At 38.9% G+C, this 18,681-nt stretch overlaps 1 protein-coding gene across 3 annotated transcripts in view; it reads left to right on the top strand.

The window, feature by feature from the left end:
- The window catches only part of LOC115217319 (battenin), a 39,054-nt gene extending 23,944 nt beyond the window's left edge, over window positions 1-15,110 (top strand). For all 3 annotated transcript variants that reach the window (XM_029786972.2, XM_029786971.2, XM_036507213.1), the window contains 8 exons: window positions 504-647; window positions 3,360-3,436; window positions 5,021-5,073; window positions 7,459-7,527; window positions 8,922-8,977; window positions 10,061-10,154; window positions 13,055-13,195; window positions 14,902-15,110. In XM_029786972.2, the coding sequence (XP_029642832.1) occupies window positions 504-647; window positions 3,360-3,436; window positions 5,021-5,073; window positions 7,459-7,527; window positions 8,922-8,977; window positions 10,061-10,154; window positions 13,055-13,195; window positions 14,902-15,030 (763 nt within the window). In that variant the 3' untranslated portion in view covers window positions 15,031-15,110. The remainder of the gene's footprint in view (window positions 1-503; window positions 648-3,359; window positions 3,437-5,020; window positions 5,074-7,458; window positions 7,528-8,921; window positions 8,978-10,060; window positions 10,155-13,054; window positions 13,196-14,901) is intronic.
- Window positions 15,111-18,681: the final 3,571 nt, after the last annotated feature.

Raw genomic sequence — 18,681 nt, 5'->3', positions numbered from 1 at the left:
ATTGTAAATGAATGTCGTTTATTTCCAATATTCTGTGAAAACATGTCTAACCATGGGGAAATATTACCTTGCTTGAAGCAGGTGAAGGTTGGCAACAGGAAGGGCACCCAGCTGTAGAAAATGTGTTTCAATAAACTCTGTCCAACCCATCCAAGCATGGAAAAGTTGAACGTTCAGATGATGATAATGATATTGGTTATAGCTTAATCTTAATTAAACATCTATCTTTAAGAAAAATCACATTCCAGTTACTTTGTCCTATTTTTACTGTAATTTTTTCCAGTTACTCTGTCCTATTTTTACTGTAATTTTTTCCAGTTACTTTGTCCTATTTTTACTGTAATTTTTTCCAGTTACTTTGTCCTATTTTTACTGTAATTGTTTCCAGTTACTTTGTCCTGTTGCATTTAAATTTCTTCTTTTTTTTCCGTTCAAATTTTAATTGTCATGGATTTTGTATTTAATGCACTAATATTTTTTCATATTTCGTTTATGCTTTCCAGAAATGTTGTCTCAACATGGTCCTCTGGAACTGGAGGGGCTGGACTTTTTGGTGCTCTCTCTTATGCAGGACTCACCATGCTTAATCTCTCCCCTCGTCACACGATTCTGGTAATGCTTGTCATTCCTGTCATTTTTGCATTCAGGTAAGTCTCTCTTTTCTCTAGACCCCTGTCTAGGGATCACATTTTAATCCCGGTTAACATTAAAAATAATCCTTTATTACTGATAGTAAAAAAACCTATGAAGTCAAAAAGCAAAAGCATAAGGCAGCGAGCTGGCAGAAACGTTTGCATGCTGGGCGAAATGCTTAGCGGTATTTTGTCTGTCTTTATGTTCTGAGTTCAAATTCCGCCGAGGTCAACTTTGCCTTTCATCATTTCAGGGTTGATAAATTAAGTACTAGTTACGCACTGGGGTCAATATAATTGACTTAATCCGTTTGTCTGTCATTGTTTGTCCCCTCTATGTGTAGCCCCTTGTGGGTAGTAAAGAAATAGGTATTTCGTCTGTTGTTATGCTCTGAGTTCAAATTCTGCCAAGGTCAACTATGCCTTTCAGGGTTGATAAATTAAGTACCAGTTACGCACTGGGGTTGATGTAATCCACTTAATCCGTTTGTCTGTCCTTGTTTGTCCCCTCTATGTTTAGCCCCCTGTGGGCAATAAAGAAATAAGAAATGTTAGTATGCCATGCGAAATGCTTTTTTATTTCGTCTGCCATTACATTCTGAGTTCAAATTCTGCCAAGGTCGACTTTGCCTTTCATCCTTTCAGGGTCAATTAAATAAGTACCAGTTACGCACTGGGGTCGATATAATCGACTTAATCCGTTTGTCTGTCCTTGTTTGTCCCCTCTGTGTTTAGCCCCTTGTGGGTAGTAAAGAAATAAGAAGCAAATGCATGTCTAGTCATAATCATTGTCATCCCATAATTGCGTGTGGCTGTGTGGGTGAGTGATGAGCAAGGATAAGTTGAATTATTAATAATTGCAACTACACTATTTATTCACATTTAGTAATAGCTGAGGACTATACTATTGATTTTTAAGTGCCACCTTGACTGGCTTCTGTGCTGGTGGCACATAAAAAGCACCAATCGATTGTGGCCGCTGCCAGCCTCCCCTGGCACGTAAAAAGCACCCACTACACTCACAGAGTTGTTGGCGTTAGGAAGGGCATCCAGCCGTAGAAACATTTCCAGATCAAACTGGAGCCTGGCGCAGCCTCCATGGCTTCCCAGACCCCAGTCGAACCGGCCAACCCATGCTAGCATGGAAAACGGACGTTAAATGATGATGATGATGACCACAGGAGGATTAAAGGCAAAGTAAATTCTGACTGGGTTTAACCCTTCTGTAACCATGTTTCTAAAGAAATTCATTCCCCTCCTCTCTGTTAGGAGGGCACAAGCACTTTCTTATACATGTACACACACAATGAGAACTTCTACTCAATCACAAGGCTTTGGTCAGCCCAAGGCTATATCAGAGGACACTTGCCCAAGGTTCCATGCAATGGGACTGAACCCAGAACCATGTGGTTGGGAGCATAAATGAGAAATGATTTAGTAAAATAACTGACTTATTTATTATTTAGCTGATGTTTGGAACACAATTAACTAAAGATTCTTACAATGGATAGTTGTCATTTAAATACAAACACTTTAAAATAAGTAGGCGCAGGAGTGGCTGTGTGGTAAGTAGCTTGCTTACCAACCACATCGTTCCAGGTTCAGTCCCACTGTGTGGCACCTTGGGCAAGTGACTTCTACTATAGCCTCAGGCCAACCAAAGCCTTGTGAGTGGATTTGGTAGACGGAAACTGAAAAGAAGCCTGTCATATATATGGATATATATACATGTGTGTGTGTGTTTGTGTCTGTTTGTCCCCCCAACATCGGCTTGACAACCGATGCTGGTGTGTTTAAATCCATGAAATGTAGCGGTTCGGCAAAAGAGCGATAGAATAAGTACTAGGCTTACAAAGAATAAGTCCTTGGGTCGATTTGCTCGACTAAAGGTGGTGCTCCAGCATGGCCGCAGTCAAATGACTGAAACAAGTAAAAAAAAAATTTAAAAAAAAAGGTTTTCTATCATGAAACCAGAGGCATTTTCAGGTGAGTTGGTGCCAAACACATTAAATTTAAAATATAGAAGGACTCAACTAAATACTGAAGAGCATTTAGTCTGGCGCTCGATTGGTTTTTGGTTGATTCACTGCCCTCAAATATTGTAATATTAATTGTTAATCTAAATATGGTAAACTAAATCTGTATTTTTACTGTAATTGTTTCCAGTTACTTTGTCCTATTTTTACTGTAATTGATTCCAGTTACTTTGTCCTATTTTTACTGTAATTGTTTCCAGTTACTTTGTCCTATTTTTACTGTAATTGTTTCCAGTTACTTTGTCCTATTTTTACTGTAATTGTTTCCAGTTACTTTGTCCTATTTTTACTGTAATTGTTTCCAGTTACTTTGTCCTATTTTTACTGTAATTGTTTCCAGTTACTTTGTCCTGTTTTTACTGCAATTGTTTCCAGTTACTTTGTCCTGTTTTTACTGCAATTGTTTCCAGTTACTTTGTCCTATTTTTACTGTAATTGATTCCAGTTACTTTGTCCTATTTTTACTGTAATTGATTCCAGTTACTTTGTCCTATTTTTACTGTAATTGTTTCCAGTTACTTTGTCCTATTTTTACTGTAATTGTTTCCAGTTACTTTGTCCTATTTTTACTGTAATTGTTTCCAGTTACTTTGTCCTGTTTTTACTGCAATTGTTTCCAGTTACTTTGTCCTATTTTTACTGTAATTCTTTCCAGTTACTTTATCCTATTTTTCACTGTAATTCTTTCCAGTTACTTTGTCCTGTTGCAAAAGCCTCCAGTTTTACAAACAATTGGTACTGATATTCCCCACGGTATGCTACTAAACTGTAAGTAATTATTAATGATTAATTAAATACTGTATATGATGGCATATAAGACACACCCCCCACCACCAAAATAAAATATCTCAAAAACTCACACCGTGGTCCTAAATGCACAGTTGAGCTTTCCATAACCTAATTTCATCCATTATTTGTTAAAAAAACTGTTTATAACAACTTACTACAATATAATGGTGAAGGTGCATGACTTAGTGGTTAGGGGCATTCGGCTCACGATTGTAAGGTCGTGAGTTCAATTCCCAGCGACGCACTGTGTCCTTGAGCAAGACACTTTATTTCACGTTGCTCCAGTCCACTCAGCTGGCAAAAATGAGTTGTACCTGTATTTGAAGGGGCCAGCCTTGTCACACTCTGTGTCATGCTGAATCTCCCTGTGAACTACGTTAGGGGTATGCACGTCTGTGGAATACTCAGCCACTTGCACGTTAATTTCATGAGCAGGCTGTTCTGTTGATTGTGTCAGCTGGGACCCTCGTCGTCGTAACCGACGGAGTGCTCCTACAATATAATGGTATTGTTTGTTTATTCTTTACTCTTTTACTTGTTTCAGTCATTTGACTGCGGCCATGCTGGAGCACCGCCTTTAGTCGAGCAAATCGACCCCGGGACTTATTCTTTGTAAGCCCAGTACTTATTCTATCAGTCTCTTTTGCCGAACCGCTAAGTGACGGGACGTAAACACACCAGCATCGGTTGTCAAGCAATGCTAGGGGGACAACCACAGATACACACACACATATATATATATATATATATATATATATATATATACGACAGGCTTCTTTCAGTTTCCGTCTACCAAATCCACTCACAAGGCATTGGTCGGCCCGAGGCTATAGCAGAAGACACTTGCCTAAGATGCCACGCAGTGGGACTGAACCCGGAACCATGTGGTTGGTTAGCAAGCTACTTACCACACAGCCACTCCTGCACCTGTTCACAAAAAAATAAAATGAGAATGATGAACTTGGTACACAATGTGATGTTGATTGGTTTAAATTGAATAAAAGACAGTTAAATAGTTGACTAGAAATAAGACACAAATGGCCTTGGTTAGTAAATACAAATCGGACAATCCTATTAGAATTATTTTATAATAAAAGATAATCAAAGGTAGCATCATTATCATTTTTTCATTTGGTTTTACCGCAATGACATAGGTGGAGACGCGTAGCTTAATGGTTAGGGTGTCAGCATCATGATCGTATATGTATATATATATGATAGAAGGGTAAAATTTATTAATCAAATTAATTAATTAATTAATCAATTAATTAACAATTTTACCAAGTAGATTGGTAAAATAACCTTTATAGGTAAAATTATCACATAATTATAATTAGGGTTCAGCTAACTGCTTCACCACATACCGAAATTGGAAAAGGGAGTTAAAAATTCCCTTTCTACTACTATAAGATTCTTATACTAGTAGAAAGGGAATTTTTAACTCCCTTTTCTAATTTCGGTATGTGGTGAAGCAGTTAGCTGAACCCTAATTATAATTTTATATATACATATATATATATATATATATATATATGGTAACACCAATATTCTTTCTGTTTCCAGCAACACCTCCGAGATTGATGCTTAATACAAGAGAAAAACTCATCAGAATTGGGGTAAAATTTTTCACTGGTTTATATATGATATTTTAACCCTTTCATTACTGTATTTATTTTGAGATGCTTTGTGTTTCTTTCAATTAATTTTAAATATAACAAAGAATTTAGTAAAATAACTTGGTTATCATTTAGCTAGTGTTAGAAACATAAATTGTGACTAAGGTTTGGTAGAAGATTTTTATTCAAAACTTATGAAAACAAGACATTTGTATTACAAAGCCAGAATCGGTTTCAGCCGTTTGAGATGCTCTGTGTTTCTTTCAATCAATTTTAAATATAACAAAGAATTTAGTAAAATAACTTAGTTATCATTCAGCTAGTGTTAGGAACATAAATTGTGACTAAGGTTTGGTGGAAGATTTTAATTCAGAACTTATGAAAACAAGACATTTGTACCCAGAGCCAAGCCGGTTTCAGCCGGGTTGGTAATGAAAGGGCTAAAGTGCAGTTTAAAACCTGAATGTCCACTCTGTCTATGGATGAATCTGTGTGTGTGTATGTATAAAATTTCACTGTCTTTATGTTTTTAATATTCCAACATTGAAGAAATGTGAATAGATGTTCAAGGCACTAAAATATCAGATTAAGTGCATTCAAATTGTGAGTTTTAACCTCTCCATTTCCATATCATCCTCCTCTTACTCCTACTATCCCTTGACCATGTGATCATTTGGGCATTTGTTGATGATGCCACAATCAGATTTCACCACCACCTCCTTTCTTCTTCCCTCTGTGAGTTAGCAAAATTGATGCTCTCAGAGTGGTTGGCGTTAGGAAGGGCATCCAGCTGTAGAAGCTCTGCCAGATCAAGATTGGAGCCTGGTACAGCCATCTGGTTCGCCAGCCCTCAGTCAAATCGTCCAACCCATGCTAGCATGGAAAGCGGACATTAAACGATGATGATGATGATGCCTGTCCACTCTTTGATGTTAACCCTGGCAATGACCAATCCACTATGGGTTCTGGTCTGGTTGTTGTCCTCTTGAATGTATCACTAATCACAACACTATACTCTGGTGTTGTTGAGTTTTTTTTTTTTTTTTAAGTGCCCCAGCATGACCACAGCTGAAACAATTTAAAGATTAACAATTGCAGCGTGGAAGGTGTTTATAAGCCATTTAAGAAACACACAAAAACCGTTAGATTCACTTCAACATTTAAATTTAATTTGTCAAAATATTTTCGATGCAGCACAAAGTTTTGTCAGTGAACAGGTCGTGGTTTCAAAGTAATGAAAATATTTTGACAAATTAAACTTAAATTTTGAAGTGAATCTAACGGTTTTTGTGTGTTTTGAAATGACTTAGAAACATCTTTCATGCCGCAATTGTTTTCGTTCCAGCACACGATCTCAGATCAGGTCACTTGCTATGCAAGTACATCTCCGTAAATTTAAAGATTTATATCTTTCAAGTACTTGTTGGCCTCACCAGTGTTAATGCTTTGTAAAAAGAAAAATTACCCAGTACCCTCTGTAAAGTGGTTGACATTAGGAAAGGCATCCAGTTGTAGAAACCACACCAAGGTAGACGTTGGGGCTCAGTGTATCCTGTGGCTTGTTAGTTCCTGTTCTGGACTCATCCACCCCATGTTAACATGGATAAAGAGATGTTGAACGTGTTTGAAAGTGTTTAGTTACAAAAAATTGTCTTTTAAATCTGTCGGTCAAAAGGTAAAGATCCGGTTTCTATACAGTTCCCATGTAACAAGTCCACTCACAAGACATTGGTCAGCTTGCGGCTATGGCAGAAGTCATTTGCTTAACACTCTAGCATTTAAATTGGGCCTATCCTGCCTCTCACACTTACCCTACAATATTGTTCTTGAAAATAAACACTCATGTCAACGAAATCTCAAAACTACAAAATAATGTATGATTAATTCAAATCGATAAGCATTACACTTGATAAAACGTAATCGTTTAATGTCCGCTTTCCGTGCTAGCATGGGTTGGATGGTTCGACTGTGGTCTGGGAAGCCAGGAGGCTGCACCAGGCCCAGTCTGATCTGGCAGTGTTTCTACAGCTGGATGCCCTTCCTAATGCGAGTGTAGTGGGTGCTTATTATGTGCCACCGGTGCAGGAGCCAGGCGAGGCTGGCAACAGCCACAATCGGATAGTGCTTTTTACGTGCCACCGGCACGGGGGCCAGGCGAGGCTGGCAAACGGCCACGATCGGATGGTGCTCTTTACGTGCCAGGGTTAAGGTGTCACACATTGGAACAGAACCCTAAACCACATGGCTGCAAAGCTAAACACAAAAAGCATACAGCCGTGCCTATACCTATTACTTAATTATATTGAAATTTTTGCTACTATTTCTATGTTAAATATTGATCTGGCTTCTTCAGGTTTAAATATTTTTCGTTTTTCTATTTTTTAGGCAGTTGTGAAGTATATGTTACCATTGTGTTTGGTCTATATTGCTGAGTATTATATTAATCAAACATTGGTAAGACAAAACAATTTATTTTTCCCTCTATTACATTCTCACTTACTCTGTCTCAGCTTTCTTTATTTTATTGTATCTGTAGTGTAACTGTTTGAATATGTGGTTTCCTTTTCTCTCCCATCTGCTAGTATATGACTGTCTTTCGCCCTTTTCAAGCCTAGCCAGGCTCATGGGTCCAGTTTCCCAGTTTCTGTGGCATATGTGTTCCCCCCAGCTGGACAGGACACCAGTCCATCACAGCGTTACCTACAATTTTTTTAAGGTACCAGTTTGATGAGATGGGCCAGAATCATCAAGTTAAAGGAATTAAAATCTATCTTCTTGCTAGTCTTCAAAAAAATTACATGAAACTCCAATGTTTGTATCAAGCACGCTTTTAGTTTATTGTGTATACATACGATAAACGTCACCCTTTTCAAGCCTAGCCAGGCTCATGGGTCCGGTTTCCCGGTTTCTGTGGCATATGTGTTCCCCCCCCAGCTGGACGGGATGCCAGTCCATTGCAGCGTTACTCAAGAAACAGGAAGAGAGAGTGAGAGAAAGTTGGGGCGAAAGTGTACAACAAGGGTCGCCACCCCACCCTGCCAGAGCCTCGTGGAGCTTTTAGGTGTTATCGCTCAATAAACACACACAACGCCCGGTCTGAGAATCGAAACCGTGATCCTCCAACCGCGAGTCCGCTGCCCTAACCACTGGGCCATTGCACCTCCACAGTATATGACTGTACATTTTATAAATAACAAAGTAAACTAAAAAGTCATTATTTACAGTGTGTGTGTGTGTGTGTATATATATATGTATACACACACATATATATATAACAGTTGCAGCATGGAAGGTGTTTATAAGCTATTTAAAAACACACAAAATCCGTTGGATTCACTTCAACATTTAAATTTAATTTGCCAAAATATTTTCATATGTGTGTGTTTGTCCCCACCAACATTGTTTGACAACTGATGCTGGTGTGTTTACGTCCCCGTAACTTAGCAATTCGGCAAAAAAAAGACTGATAGAATAAGTACTAGGCTTACAAAAGAATAAGTCCTGGGGTCGATTTGCTCGACTAAAGGCGGTGCTCCAGCATGACTGCAGTCAAATGACTGAAACAAATAAAAGAGTAAAAGAGGTGTGACCACCCTATCTATTTAGGGGTACGTAGAACTGTATTATCGAATATATCCTTTTATTTTTTTAAAGACATGTAATTTGAGGGAGATTTAGCTGCTATTTCTCATTGGTTGTGTGGCCACTGCTTGTGTTGTTGTATAGCTCCAGGTCAGCCCTTATTGGGAAGACTTCTGACATGTAGTATTGATGGTGATAATATGTACTGAGTAATTATGGAAGTTAATTATTTGCTTTAACGATTTTTTTTCCCTTTGTCTTTACAGTTTGAACTTCTTTATTTCAACAATATATGGTTAAAATCTGCTGAACAATATCGTTGGTGAGCAATTTTTACTGATCTTTTGTCTCTTCAAATACCCTTTCAAAATCCTGTGTGTTTTTAGACTAGTGGTTTTCAACCAGGGTTCCGCCAGTACAGTCCAGGGGTTCCGCAAGAAGTTACAAAACTGCTAAAATCGGCAGTAATTTTTAATTTTCCTGTGCAGATATGTGTGCATAAGACTATTAAATTATTGCACAGGGGTTCCTCGAGCCAGTGGAATGTTTCCTTAGGGTTCCACTCCAGCAAAAAGTTTGAAAAGCACTCTTCTAGACAGAGCTTGCTCGAAATCAATAGTGTGTGTGTGTGTGCTTCTGTTTGTCCTCCACCATCATAATAAACAAACAAATCACATCAAAAAATAAACGACCACATCATTTAAATTTCAAAGCTACAAGATAATGCATCATCATCATCATCATTCAGCATCCGCTTTCCATGCTAGCATGGGTGGGAAGATTTGATAGGAGCCAGCCAGGTGGAAGCCTGCACCAGATGTGACTGTTTTGACAGGATTTTTACAGCTGGATGCCCTTCCAAACGCCAACCACTTTACAGTGTGCACTGGGTGCTTTTTAAGTGGCACCTGCACTTGCAGGGTCACCAAGGACCAGGCGAGGTCAGTTTTGGCAAGGTTTTTACAGCTGGATCCCCTTCCAAATGCCAACCACTTTACAGTGTGCACTGGATGCTTTTTAAGTGGTACCTACTCTGACAGGGTCACCAAAGACAGGGCGAGGTCAGTTTTGGCAAGGTTTTTACAGCTGGATGCCCTTCCAAATGCCAACCACTTTACAGTGTACACTGGATGCTTTTTAAGTGGCACCTGCATTGACAGGGTCACCAAATACTTTGCAAGACAGAAAAATCTTTTGAGTGGAGAGGGGGCATTGGAGGAGGTGATCTTGTGTCAGCTGATGAAAGGTTATAGTGAGACAGAGAGAGAGAAACAGGTGATAATTAATTCATAACAACGATTCAATCCAATCTTAATCATTCAGATTACTTTGTCAAATGTAATGCTTATTTTGTTCCCAATTTTATTCTGTATTGACTTATTGATCTATTTTATTGATCTTGTAGGTATCAAGTTGATTACCAAATTGGTGTTTTTATTGCCCGCTCATCTGTAAACCTTTTCCATTTGAAATTCCTCTGGGTGCCTGTTATATTACAGGTACAAATTTCATTCTCCTTTTTATACTTTTCTCTGTCCAGCATTTATCGTCTTCAAGTAATTCCTTTCAGGTAATGCTTTCCGGATCTTTTCGGTTTGAACGGCAGTTTTTTCTAGTGGTATCATATGAAATTGTCACCCATAATTATGACCCCTAGTATCGATCTATTGCATTTCAATCTGTTTTAGGGTTAGGGGTGGGGGGGAAGGGTATCTTTTTTTCTTCACAAATGTAAATAAACCCAATCTGTTTCTTAAATGAGGGACATATTCATACGGCACAGAATGTTTTTTACCTCAATAGACGTCATTGATTGGTTGAAATTGCAGAAATTGAAGCAGAAAAAAGCAACAACAAATATCTTCCGAACTATAGAATTTTCTCAATAAAGCCAAGAGAAAAAGATATTTTATAAACACATTCTACCAGTATACGAAGTTTAAGAGTGTTTAGTTACGTGGAAATTATTTTAAAAAACTGCCGTTCAAACCGAAAAGATCCTGCTTTCCTTTCACATCGAGAACAAAAAAATTAAATGCTCAAGACAATGATATTCTCTACAGTTGTCGCAGGAGTGGCTGTGTGGTAAGTAGCTTGCTAACCAACCACATGGTTCCGGGTTCAGTCCCACTGCGTGGCATCTTGGGCAAGTGTCTTCTGCTATAGCCCCGGGCCGACCAAAGCCTTGTGAGTGGATTTGGTAGACGGAAACTGAAAGAAGCCGTCGTATATATGTATATATATGTGTTTGTGTGTCTGTGTTTGTCCCCCTAGCATTGCTTGACAACCGATGCTGGTGTGTTTATGTCCCCGTCACTTAGCGGTTCGACAAAAGAGACCAATAGAATAAGTACTGGGCTCCCAAAGAATAAGTCCCGGGGTCGATTTGCTCGACTAAAGGCGGTGCTCCAGCATGGCCGCAGTCAAATGACTGAAACAAGTAAGAGAGAAAGTAAAGAGTTGTATGACTTTTGTCTGATTCTTTTTGCTTTTAATGTGTCATTCCTCTTCTGTCTTCTCCTTCCTCCTATTCCCTCTTCCTGGATCTTTACCTTTTGACCGACAGATTTAGAAAATAATTTTTTGTAACAAAACACTTTCAAACTTCGTATACTGGTAGAATGTGTCATATAAAACATCTTTTACTCTTAGCGTTTCTGAGAAAACTTTATATTTACAAAGTTATTTTTTGTTAAATTTGTCCTATTTCGGTAATTTCAACCAATCAATGATGTGTATTCAGCTGAATAAAATTACTGCCGTTGTTTGTCAACAACAACTATCGGCGGTGTATATCATCATTAATCGATGTTTGTCTGTCTGTCCTTGTTTCTCCCCTCTATGTTTAGCCCCTTGTGGTAAATCAAGAAATAAGAAAAACTGAAAGACCAATGCAATAAGTGTGTGAACCAGAGAGAGGAATATGCTGAATAAAATCATAATTAACTGATCCTCCTGTATTTTCTTTTACTCAAAGCCAGGAACTTTTCAGCATCCCCTTGTATATCTGTGCATGTGTGTATATATATATGTATGTGTATATGTATATGTGTATATGTATATTATATGTGTATATATGTATATGCGTGTATATATATATGTATATGTGTATATATATATGTATATGTGTGTATATATATATATGTATATGTGTATATATATATATGTATATGTGTGTATATATATATATGTATATCATCATCATCATCATCGTTTAACATCCGTTTTCTGTGCTAGCACGGGTTGGACGGTTCGACTGGGGTCTGGGAAGCCAGGGGCTGCACCAGGCTCCAGTCTGATCTGGCAGAGTTTCTACAGCATATGTATATATGTATATATATATATATGTATATGTTTATGTGTGTATAGCAAGAAATAATTTTTTGCCTCTTTTTATAGGGGTTTATAGGACTGCAAAAAAAAAGTGCTGAAATGAAATTGAGATAGAGACAAAAAAAAGATCATTGATTAGAGAACAAACATCTAATTCTAGTCATACACCATGCTTCCATACATTTTATCAGATATAAACATTACCATGCCCTTCGACATATGAAAGGAATACAAATAAAAAAGCACAGAAGGTGAAAAATATAAATGCACATAAAAACACAAAATATATAGAACGGCCTATAAAAAGAAAATATATAAATATGAGGGGTTGCTGAAAAGTTCCTGGTTTTAAGGGTATCACAAAAGGCTTGGTCAGGGGCCCAAAACTTCTGAGTTCTTTGACAGGGCTTAGAAAAACTGAGAGACCTCAACAATAAGTGTGTGAATCTAAGAGGGAGGACTATGTTGAATAAAATTATAAGTACTCTTTTACTTGTTTCAGTCATTTGACTGCGGCCATGCTGGAGCACCGCCTTTAGTCGAGCAAATCGACCCCGGGACTTATTCTTTGTAAGCCCAGGACTTATTCTATCGGTCTCTTTTGCTGAATCGCTAGGTGACGGGGACGTAAACACACCAGCATCGGTTGTCAAGCAATGCGAGGGGGACAGACACACAAACACACACATACATATATATATATATATATATATATATATTATATATATATATATATATATATACACGTATATACGACAGGCTTCTTTCAGTTTCCGTCTACCAAATCCACTCACAAGGCATTGGTCGGCCCGGGGCTATAGCAGAAGACACTTGCCCAAGATTCCACGCAGTGGGACTGAACCCGGAACCATGTGGTTGGTTAGCAAGCTACTTACCACACAGCCACTCCAGTGCCTGTAACTGATTTTCCTGTATTTTCTTTTACCCAAAGCCAGGAACTTTTCCTCACCCCCTTGGATTGTATTACAGTAGTAGACCATAACGGTAAAATATGTTCTTCCTTGATTTGCTTTTATTTATTTAAAAAAAATTTTTTCCTTTCCAGATGGGCATTGTGGCCATTCTTCAGACACAAGTTCTCTTTCATTACATAAAGAACTTTTGGATCATCATTGCAGTAATATTTATTGAAGGAATACAAGGTGGTTTAGCTTATGTTAATACATATTACCGAATGTCACAGGAGGTAAGTAATTTAAAAGTATTTTGGCCACCTTACGGTACAAGTACCATAATTGCCAATTATAAACCCACGTGGGTTTGTTTACATTTCTGAAGAAAAAAGAAACCCTTTTCTCCCACCCCTAACCCTAACACTAACCCTAACACTACCTGAAAAAAAAAAGAAACCCTTTTCCCCCACCCCTAACCCTAACACTAACCTTAACACAAACCCTAACCCTAACACTATCTGAAGAAAAAAGAAACCCTTTTCTCCTAACCCTAACCTTAACACAAACCCTAACACTATCTGAAGAAAAAAGAAACCCTTTTCTCCCACCCCTAACCCTAACACTAACCCTAACACTACCTGAAAAAAAAAAGAAACCCTTTTCCCCCACCCCTAACCCTAACACTAACCTTAACACAAACCCTAACCCTAACACTATCTGAAGAAAAAAGAAACCCTTTTCTCCTAACCCTAACCTTAACACAAACCCTAACACTATCTGAAGAAAAAAGAAACCCTTTTCTCCCACCCCTAACCCTAACACTAACCCCAACACAAACCCTAACCCTAACACTATCTGAAGAAAAAAGAAACCCTTTTCCCCCACCCCTAACCCTAACACTATCTGAAGAAAAAAGAAACCCTTTTCTCCCATCCCTAACCCTAACACTAACCCTAATCCTAACCCTAACCTCCCATATATAAAAAAAACAACTTTACGGAGAGTAACGATCTTCTTCTTCAAATGTAAACAAAAACATGTGACAGTTATGGTTCTCATACCGAAAGATGGCCAGTGTTTTTTATCTCTAATTCCTAACATGTTCCCTGCTATTAGCAGCTATAACGACATGAGCAAATCAACAAAGGAGATGGGAGACCATCTTTGAAAAAGGAACTGCATAGAATTCCTTGCCATACTATATCTTCAGAAAAGAAGTGTGGGTGGCCACGGCTGGCTTGGGAGTTAAACGACAACAACAATACTAAAACTTTTTACCTCCTTTAAATCAAAGGCTACATAATATTTACAAAGTAAGAAAACAGCACAGCTCCCATGACTTCAGGAAACATTTTTTCACGCTGAGAGTTGCTGAAGCATGGAACAAACTGCCGGCATCAGTTGTTAGTTGTCGGAGCACTGCATCCTTCAAAACTTCCATGCTTTCTGAGATTCGCCAACACTACACCTGATTTTCTCCCCTCCATACACACAGGCATGTATCTGACTCATACATTGTTCGCTTTCCAGACATTTCTACATTACTGCATGTACTTTATACGCACTTTCTGACAAGTTGTGGTGCACCTGAGCACTGTATACAATTAATTTCATTATTATTATTTTTTATAATTATATAGGCGTAGGAGTGGCTGTGTGGTAAGTAGCTTGCTTGCGAACCACATGGTTCTGGGTTCAGTCCCACTGCATGGCACCTTGGGCAGTAAGGCGATGCTGGTAACGATCACGCTCAAATGGTGCCTTTTATGTGCCACTGGCATGCAAGCTGGTTAGCCGCTCTGGCAACGATCTCGCTCGGATGGTGCTCTTTGCACCCTGCTAGCACGTTGAAATGTTGAAAATGTTTAAAAATGATTTTAATAAATCTTGCTCTTTTCTATATATTATATGTTTTTTTATTGAAGAATATATATGTCTTCAACTTCTTTTGCAAAATTATGTAATGATGACCAACCAATTTCTCTTTATTCTATTGTAGATTAGTGCCGAATACTTAGAGTTCAGTATTGGAGTGACCTGTGTTGCTGATTCAATGGGCATAGCCATTGCAGGGCTTGTTTCAATTCCAGCTCACAACAGCATTTGTCGAAGACATATCAAGATGTAACCAGCAGAAAATGATCAACATAAAATCATAAAGACAAATTTTAATATTTAATTTTAACACTTCTTAAGTGGACCGAATCTGACGACAAGTGATTTTTTAAATTTTTTCTCTTGAAGTCAGACATCCGGAATAATTTGATCATGACACCATTGTTAACATTAATGAGCCCTGGGCCGAGAAGTGACCGTAGTTCTTGTTTACGTGATTTCTTCTGGGTCAACTGAGGTAAGATGGACAATGAAGCTTTATAGTAAGATGATATGCAGACCAAAATCAGGATTTGAAACTATAATTTAATTTTTTATTCACTTGGCTGATACTCTCATTTCATCTATTTATATATATTTTAAGAACCATATTTATATCACTTTATTTTCCTAATTAGCTTACATAATATAAATAATATGCACCCATGCATTTTTTTAATATATTTTTTTATATAATCTTGTTATAATTAAATATCATTTTTAAAAAATATTTTTCATAAAATGTCACCCGTTTCTTAATAAAACAACTTGTTGAGTTTTTTAAAAATAAATCTATTTTTTAGATTTGGAACATGTTTCTCTTCAATCATTATCATCTATTAGTCAAACAAACCGACCCCAGGAGTTATTCTTTGTAAGCCTAATACTTATTCTCTCTCTCTTTACTCTTTTACTCTTTTACTTGTTTCAGTCATTTGACTGCAGCCATGCTGGAGCACCGCCTTTAGTCGAGCAAATCGACCCCGGGACTTATTCTTTGTAAGCCCAGTGCTTATTCTATCGGTCTCTTTTGCCGAACCACTAAGTGACGGGGACGTAAACACACCAGCATCGGTTGTCAAGCAATGCTAGGGGGACAAACACAGACACACAAGCATATACACACACACTTATATATATACATATATACGACAGGCTTCTTTCAGTTTCCGTCTACCAAATCCACTCACAAGGCATTGGTCAGCCCGGGGCTATAGCAGAAGACACTTGCCCAAGATGCCACGCAGTGGGACTGAACCCGGAACCATGTGGTTGGTTAGCAATTTACTTACCACACAGCCACTCCTGCGCCTGTCAGTCTCTTTTGCTGAACCACTAAGTTACAGGGACGTAAACACACCAGCATTTACTTAACGTCTATGCTCCATGCTGGCATGTGTTGGGTGGTTTGACAGGTTAATGGTTTGTTAAGATTATATAGGACTGAGGTAACTCCTCCAGAAGTTATCGAGAAGTAAATAGAAGAGGGCCATAGTTAACATGCGAAATTGGTTGAATGATATTTCGGCGTCAAGTGTGCCTTCCACAGGTTCAAAATTTACATGTCAGTCTACTTCATTTTGGGGGTTTTTTTGTTAAGATCATACAGCACTGAGGTAGCTCCTCCGGAAGTTATTTGCGAAGACCTGTTGAGGCAAGTGAAATCGAAATTGAATTCAAAATCGAGCCACATCCGACGACTGGCACCCATGCCAACCTCCCTTCATTGGACTCTAAACTCTGTTTGCGAAGACCTGTTGGGGAAAGTGAAATCGAAACTGAACCAAACCCTATGACCGGCACCTGACCGTTGCCAGTGCAGGTGGCAAGTGAAGAAACACCGTTTCGACCCTGTGCTTGAGGAGACCTATTGAGTCAAGTACACCAACTTCAAGAATCAATGGAAACTGTAGTTGTGATCCCTGTGCCGGTGGCACATAAAAAGCACCATCCAAACGTGGCCGATGCCAGCGCTGCCTTGACTGGCTTCTTTGTTGGTGGCACATAAAAAGCACGAACCAATCTTGGCCATTGCCAGCCTCGCCTGGCACGTAAAAAGCATCCACTTCACTCACGGAGTGGTTGGCGTTTGGAAGGGCATCCAGCTGTAGAAACACTGCCAGATAAGACTGGAGCCTGGCGCAGCTTCCTGGCTTCCCAGACCCTGGTCGAACCGTCCGACCCATGCTAGCATGGAAAGCGGACGTTAAACGATGATGATGATGATGAGTGCCATAGTTAACATGTGAAATTGGTTGAGGACTGCATTGAGCTCCAGTGTCTGCTGTGCCATGGTTTTTACAGCTTGGTGCCTTTCTTAATACCAACATTGTGGACTCTGTATGGTGATAAACTGAACAGACAACAGACTTTTACTTGGAAGGAAATATTACCAATGACTTAAAGAAATTTTAAGATCTTTGTAATGAGTGGAGGAAAAAATTAAAACAATACATAGGTACAGGATTGGCTGTGTGGTAGAAAGCTTGCTTACCAACCACATGGTTCTGGGATCAGTCTCACTGGGTGGCACCTTGGGCAGGTGTCTTCTATTATTGTCTTGAGCCGACCAAAGCCTTGTGAGTGGATTTGGTAGACAGAAACTGAAAGAAGTCTATCATGTGTGTGTCTGTGTTTGTTCCCCCACCATCACTTAACAACCGATGCTGGTGTGTTTACGTCCCTGTAACTTAGTGGTTCAGCAAAAGAGACTGATAGAATAACTATTAGGCTTACAAAGAATAACTCCTGGAGTCGATTCGTTTGACTAAATGTGGTGCTCCAGCATGGCCGCAGTCAAAATGACTGAAACGAGTAAAAGAATAATAGAATTCTATGCATTTTTTTCTTTGCTCTTTGATTTAAAATTCAATTTCTCCCATCAACCTAGATTGAGATATGATTATCTCCCTTACAATAACTAGCCACCAGAGCATACCCTCCCACCACATTTGAAAAACATTACTTTTATATGTCAAGGTGGTGAGCTGGCAGAAACGTTAGCACGCCAGGCGAAATGCTTAGCAGTATTTTGTCTGCCACTACGTTCTGAGTTCAAATTCCGCCGAGGTTGACTTTGCCTTTCATCCTTTCGGAGTCGATAAATTAAGTACCAGTTTCGCACTTGGGTCGATATAATCGACTTAATCCCCTTGTCTGTCCTTGTTTGTCTCTTCTATGTTTAGCCCCTTGTGGGTAATAAAGAAATGAGTATTTCATCTGCCGTTACGTTCTGAGTTCAAATTCCGCCGAGGTTGACTTTGCCTTTCATCCTTTCAGGTTCGATAAATTAAGTACCAGTTATGCACTGGGGTCGATGTAATCGACTTAATCTGTTTGTCTGTCCTTGTTTGTCCCCTCTGTGTTTAGCCCCTTGTGGGTAGTAAAGAAATAAGTATGTTTGTGTATTGCAGAAAATGTTTCCTGTCACTTTTATGCAGGTATAGGTGAAAATGTGCAGAGAACAACTTCCGCAATTCCAAGGAGAAAAACTAGAAGTTGTTAATAGCTTCCGTTACCTAGGTGACCAAGTCAGTAGTGGGGGTGGGTACTCTGAAAGTGTAGCTGCTAGAATAAGAATAGCCTGGGCAAAGTTTAGAGAGCTCCTACCTCTGCTGGTGACAAAGGTCCTCTTGCTCAGAGTAAAAGGTAGACTGTATGATGCATGTGTATGAACAGCCATGCTACATGGCAGTGAAACATGGACCGTGACTGCCGAGGACATGCTTAAGCTCTGCTGGATGTGTAATGTCAGTGTGCATACTCAACAGAGTGTAAGTGCCTTGAGAGAAAAGTTGGACCTAAGAAGCATTAGATGTGGTGTGCAAGAGAGACGACTGTGCTGGTATGGTTATGTGGTGCGAATGGATGAGGATAGCTGTGTGAAAAACTGTCACACCCTAAC

The sequence above is a fragment of the Octopus sinensis genome, linkage group LG11 (assembly GCF_006345805.1).
Source record: "Octopus sinensis linkage group LG11, ASM634580v1, whole genome shotgun sequence".
Classification (NCBI taxonomy): Eukaryota; Metazoa; Mollusca; class Cephalopoda; order Octopoda; family Octopodidae; genus Octopus; species Octopus sinensis.
The sequence above is the reverse complement of the archived record's forward strand: the minus strand, read 5'-3'. Positions and strand labels throughout refer to the sequence as shown.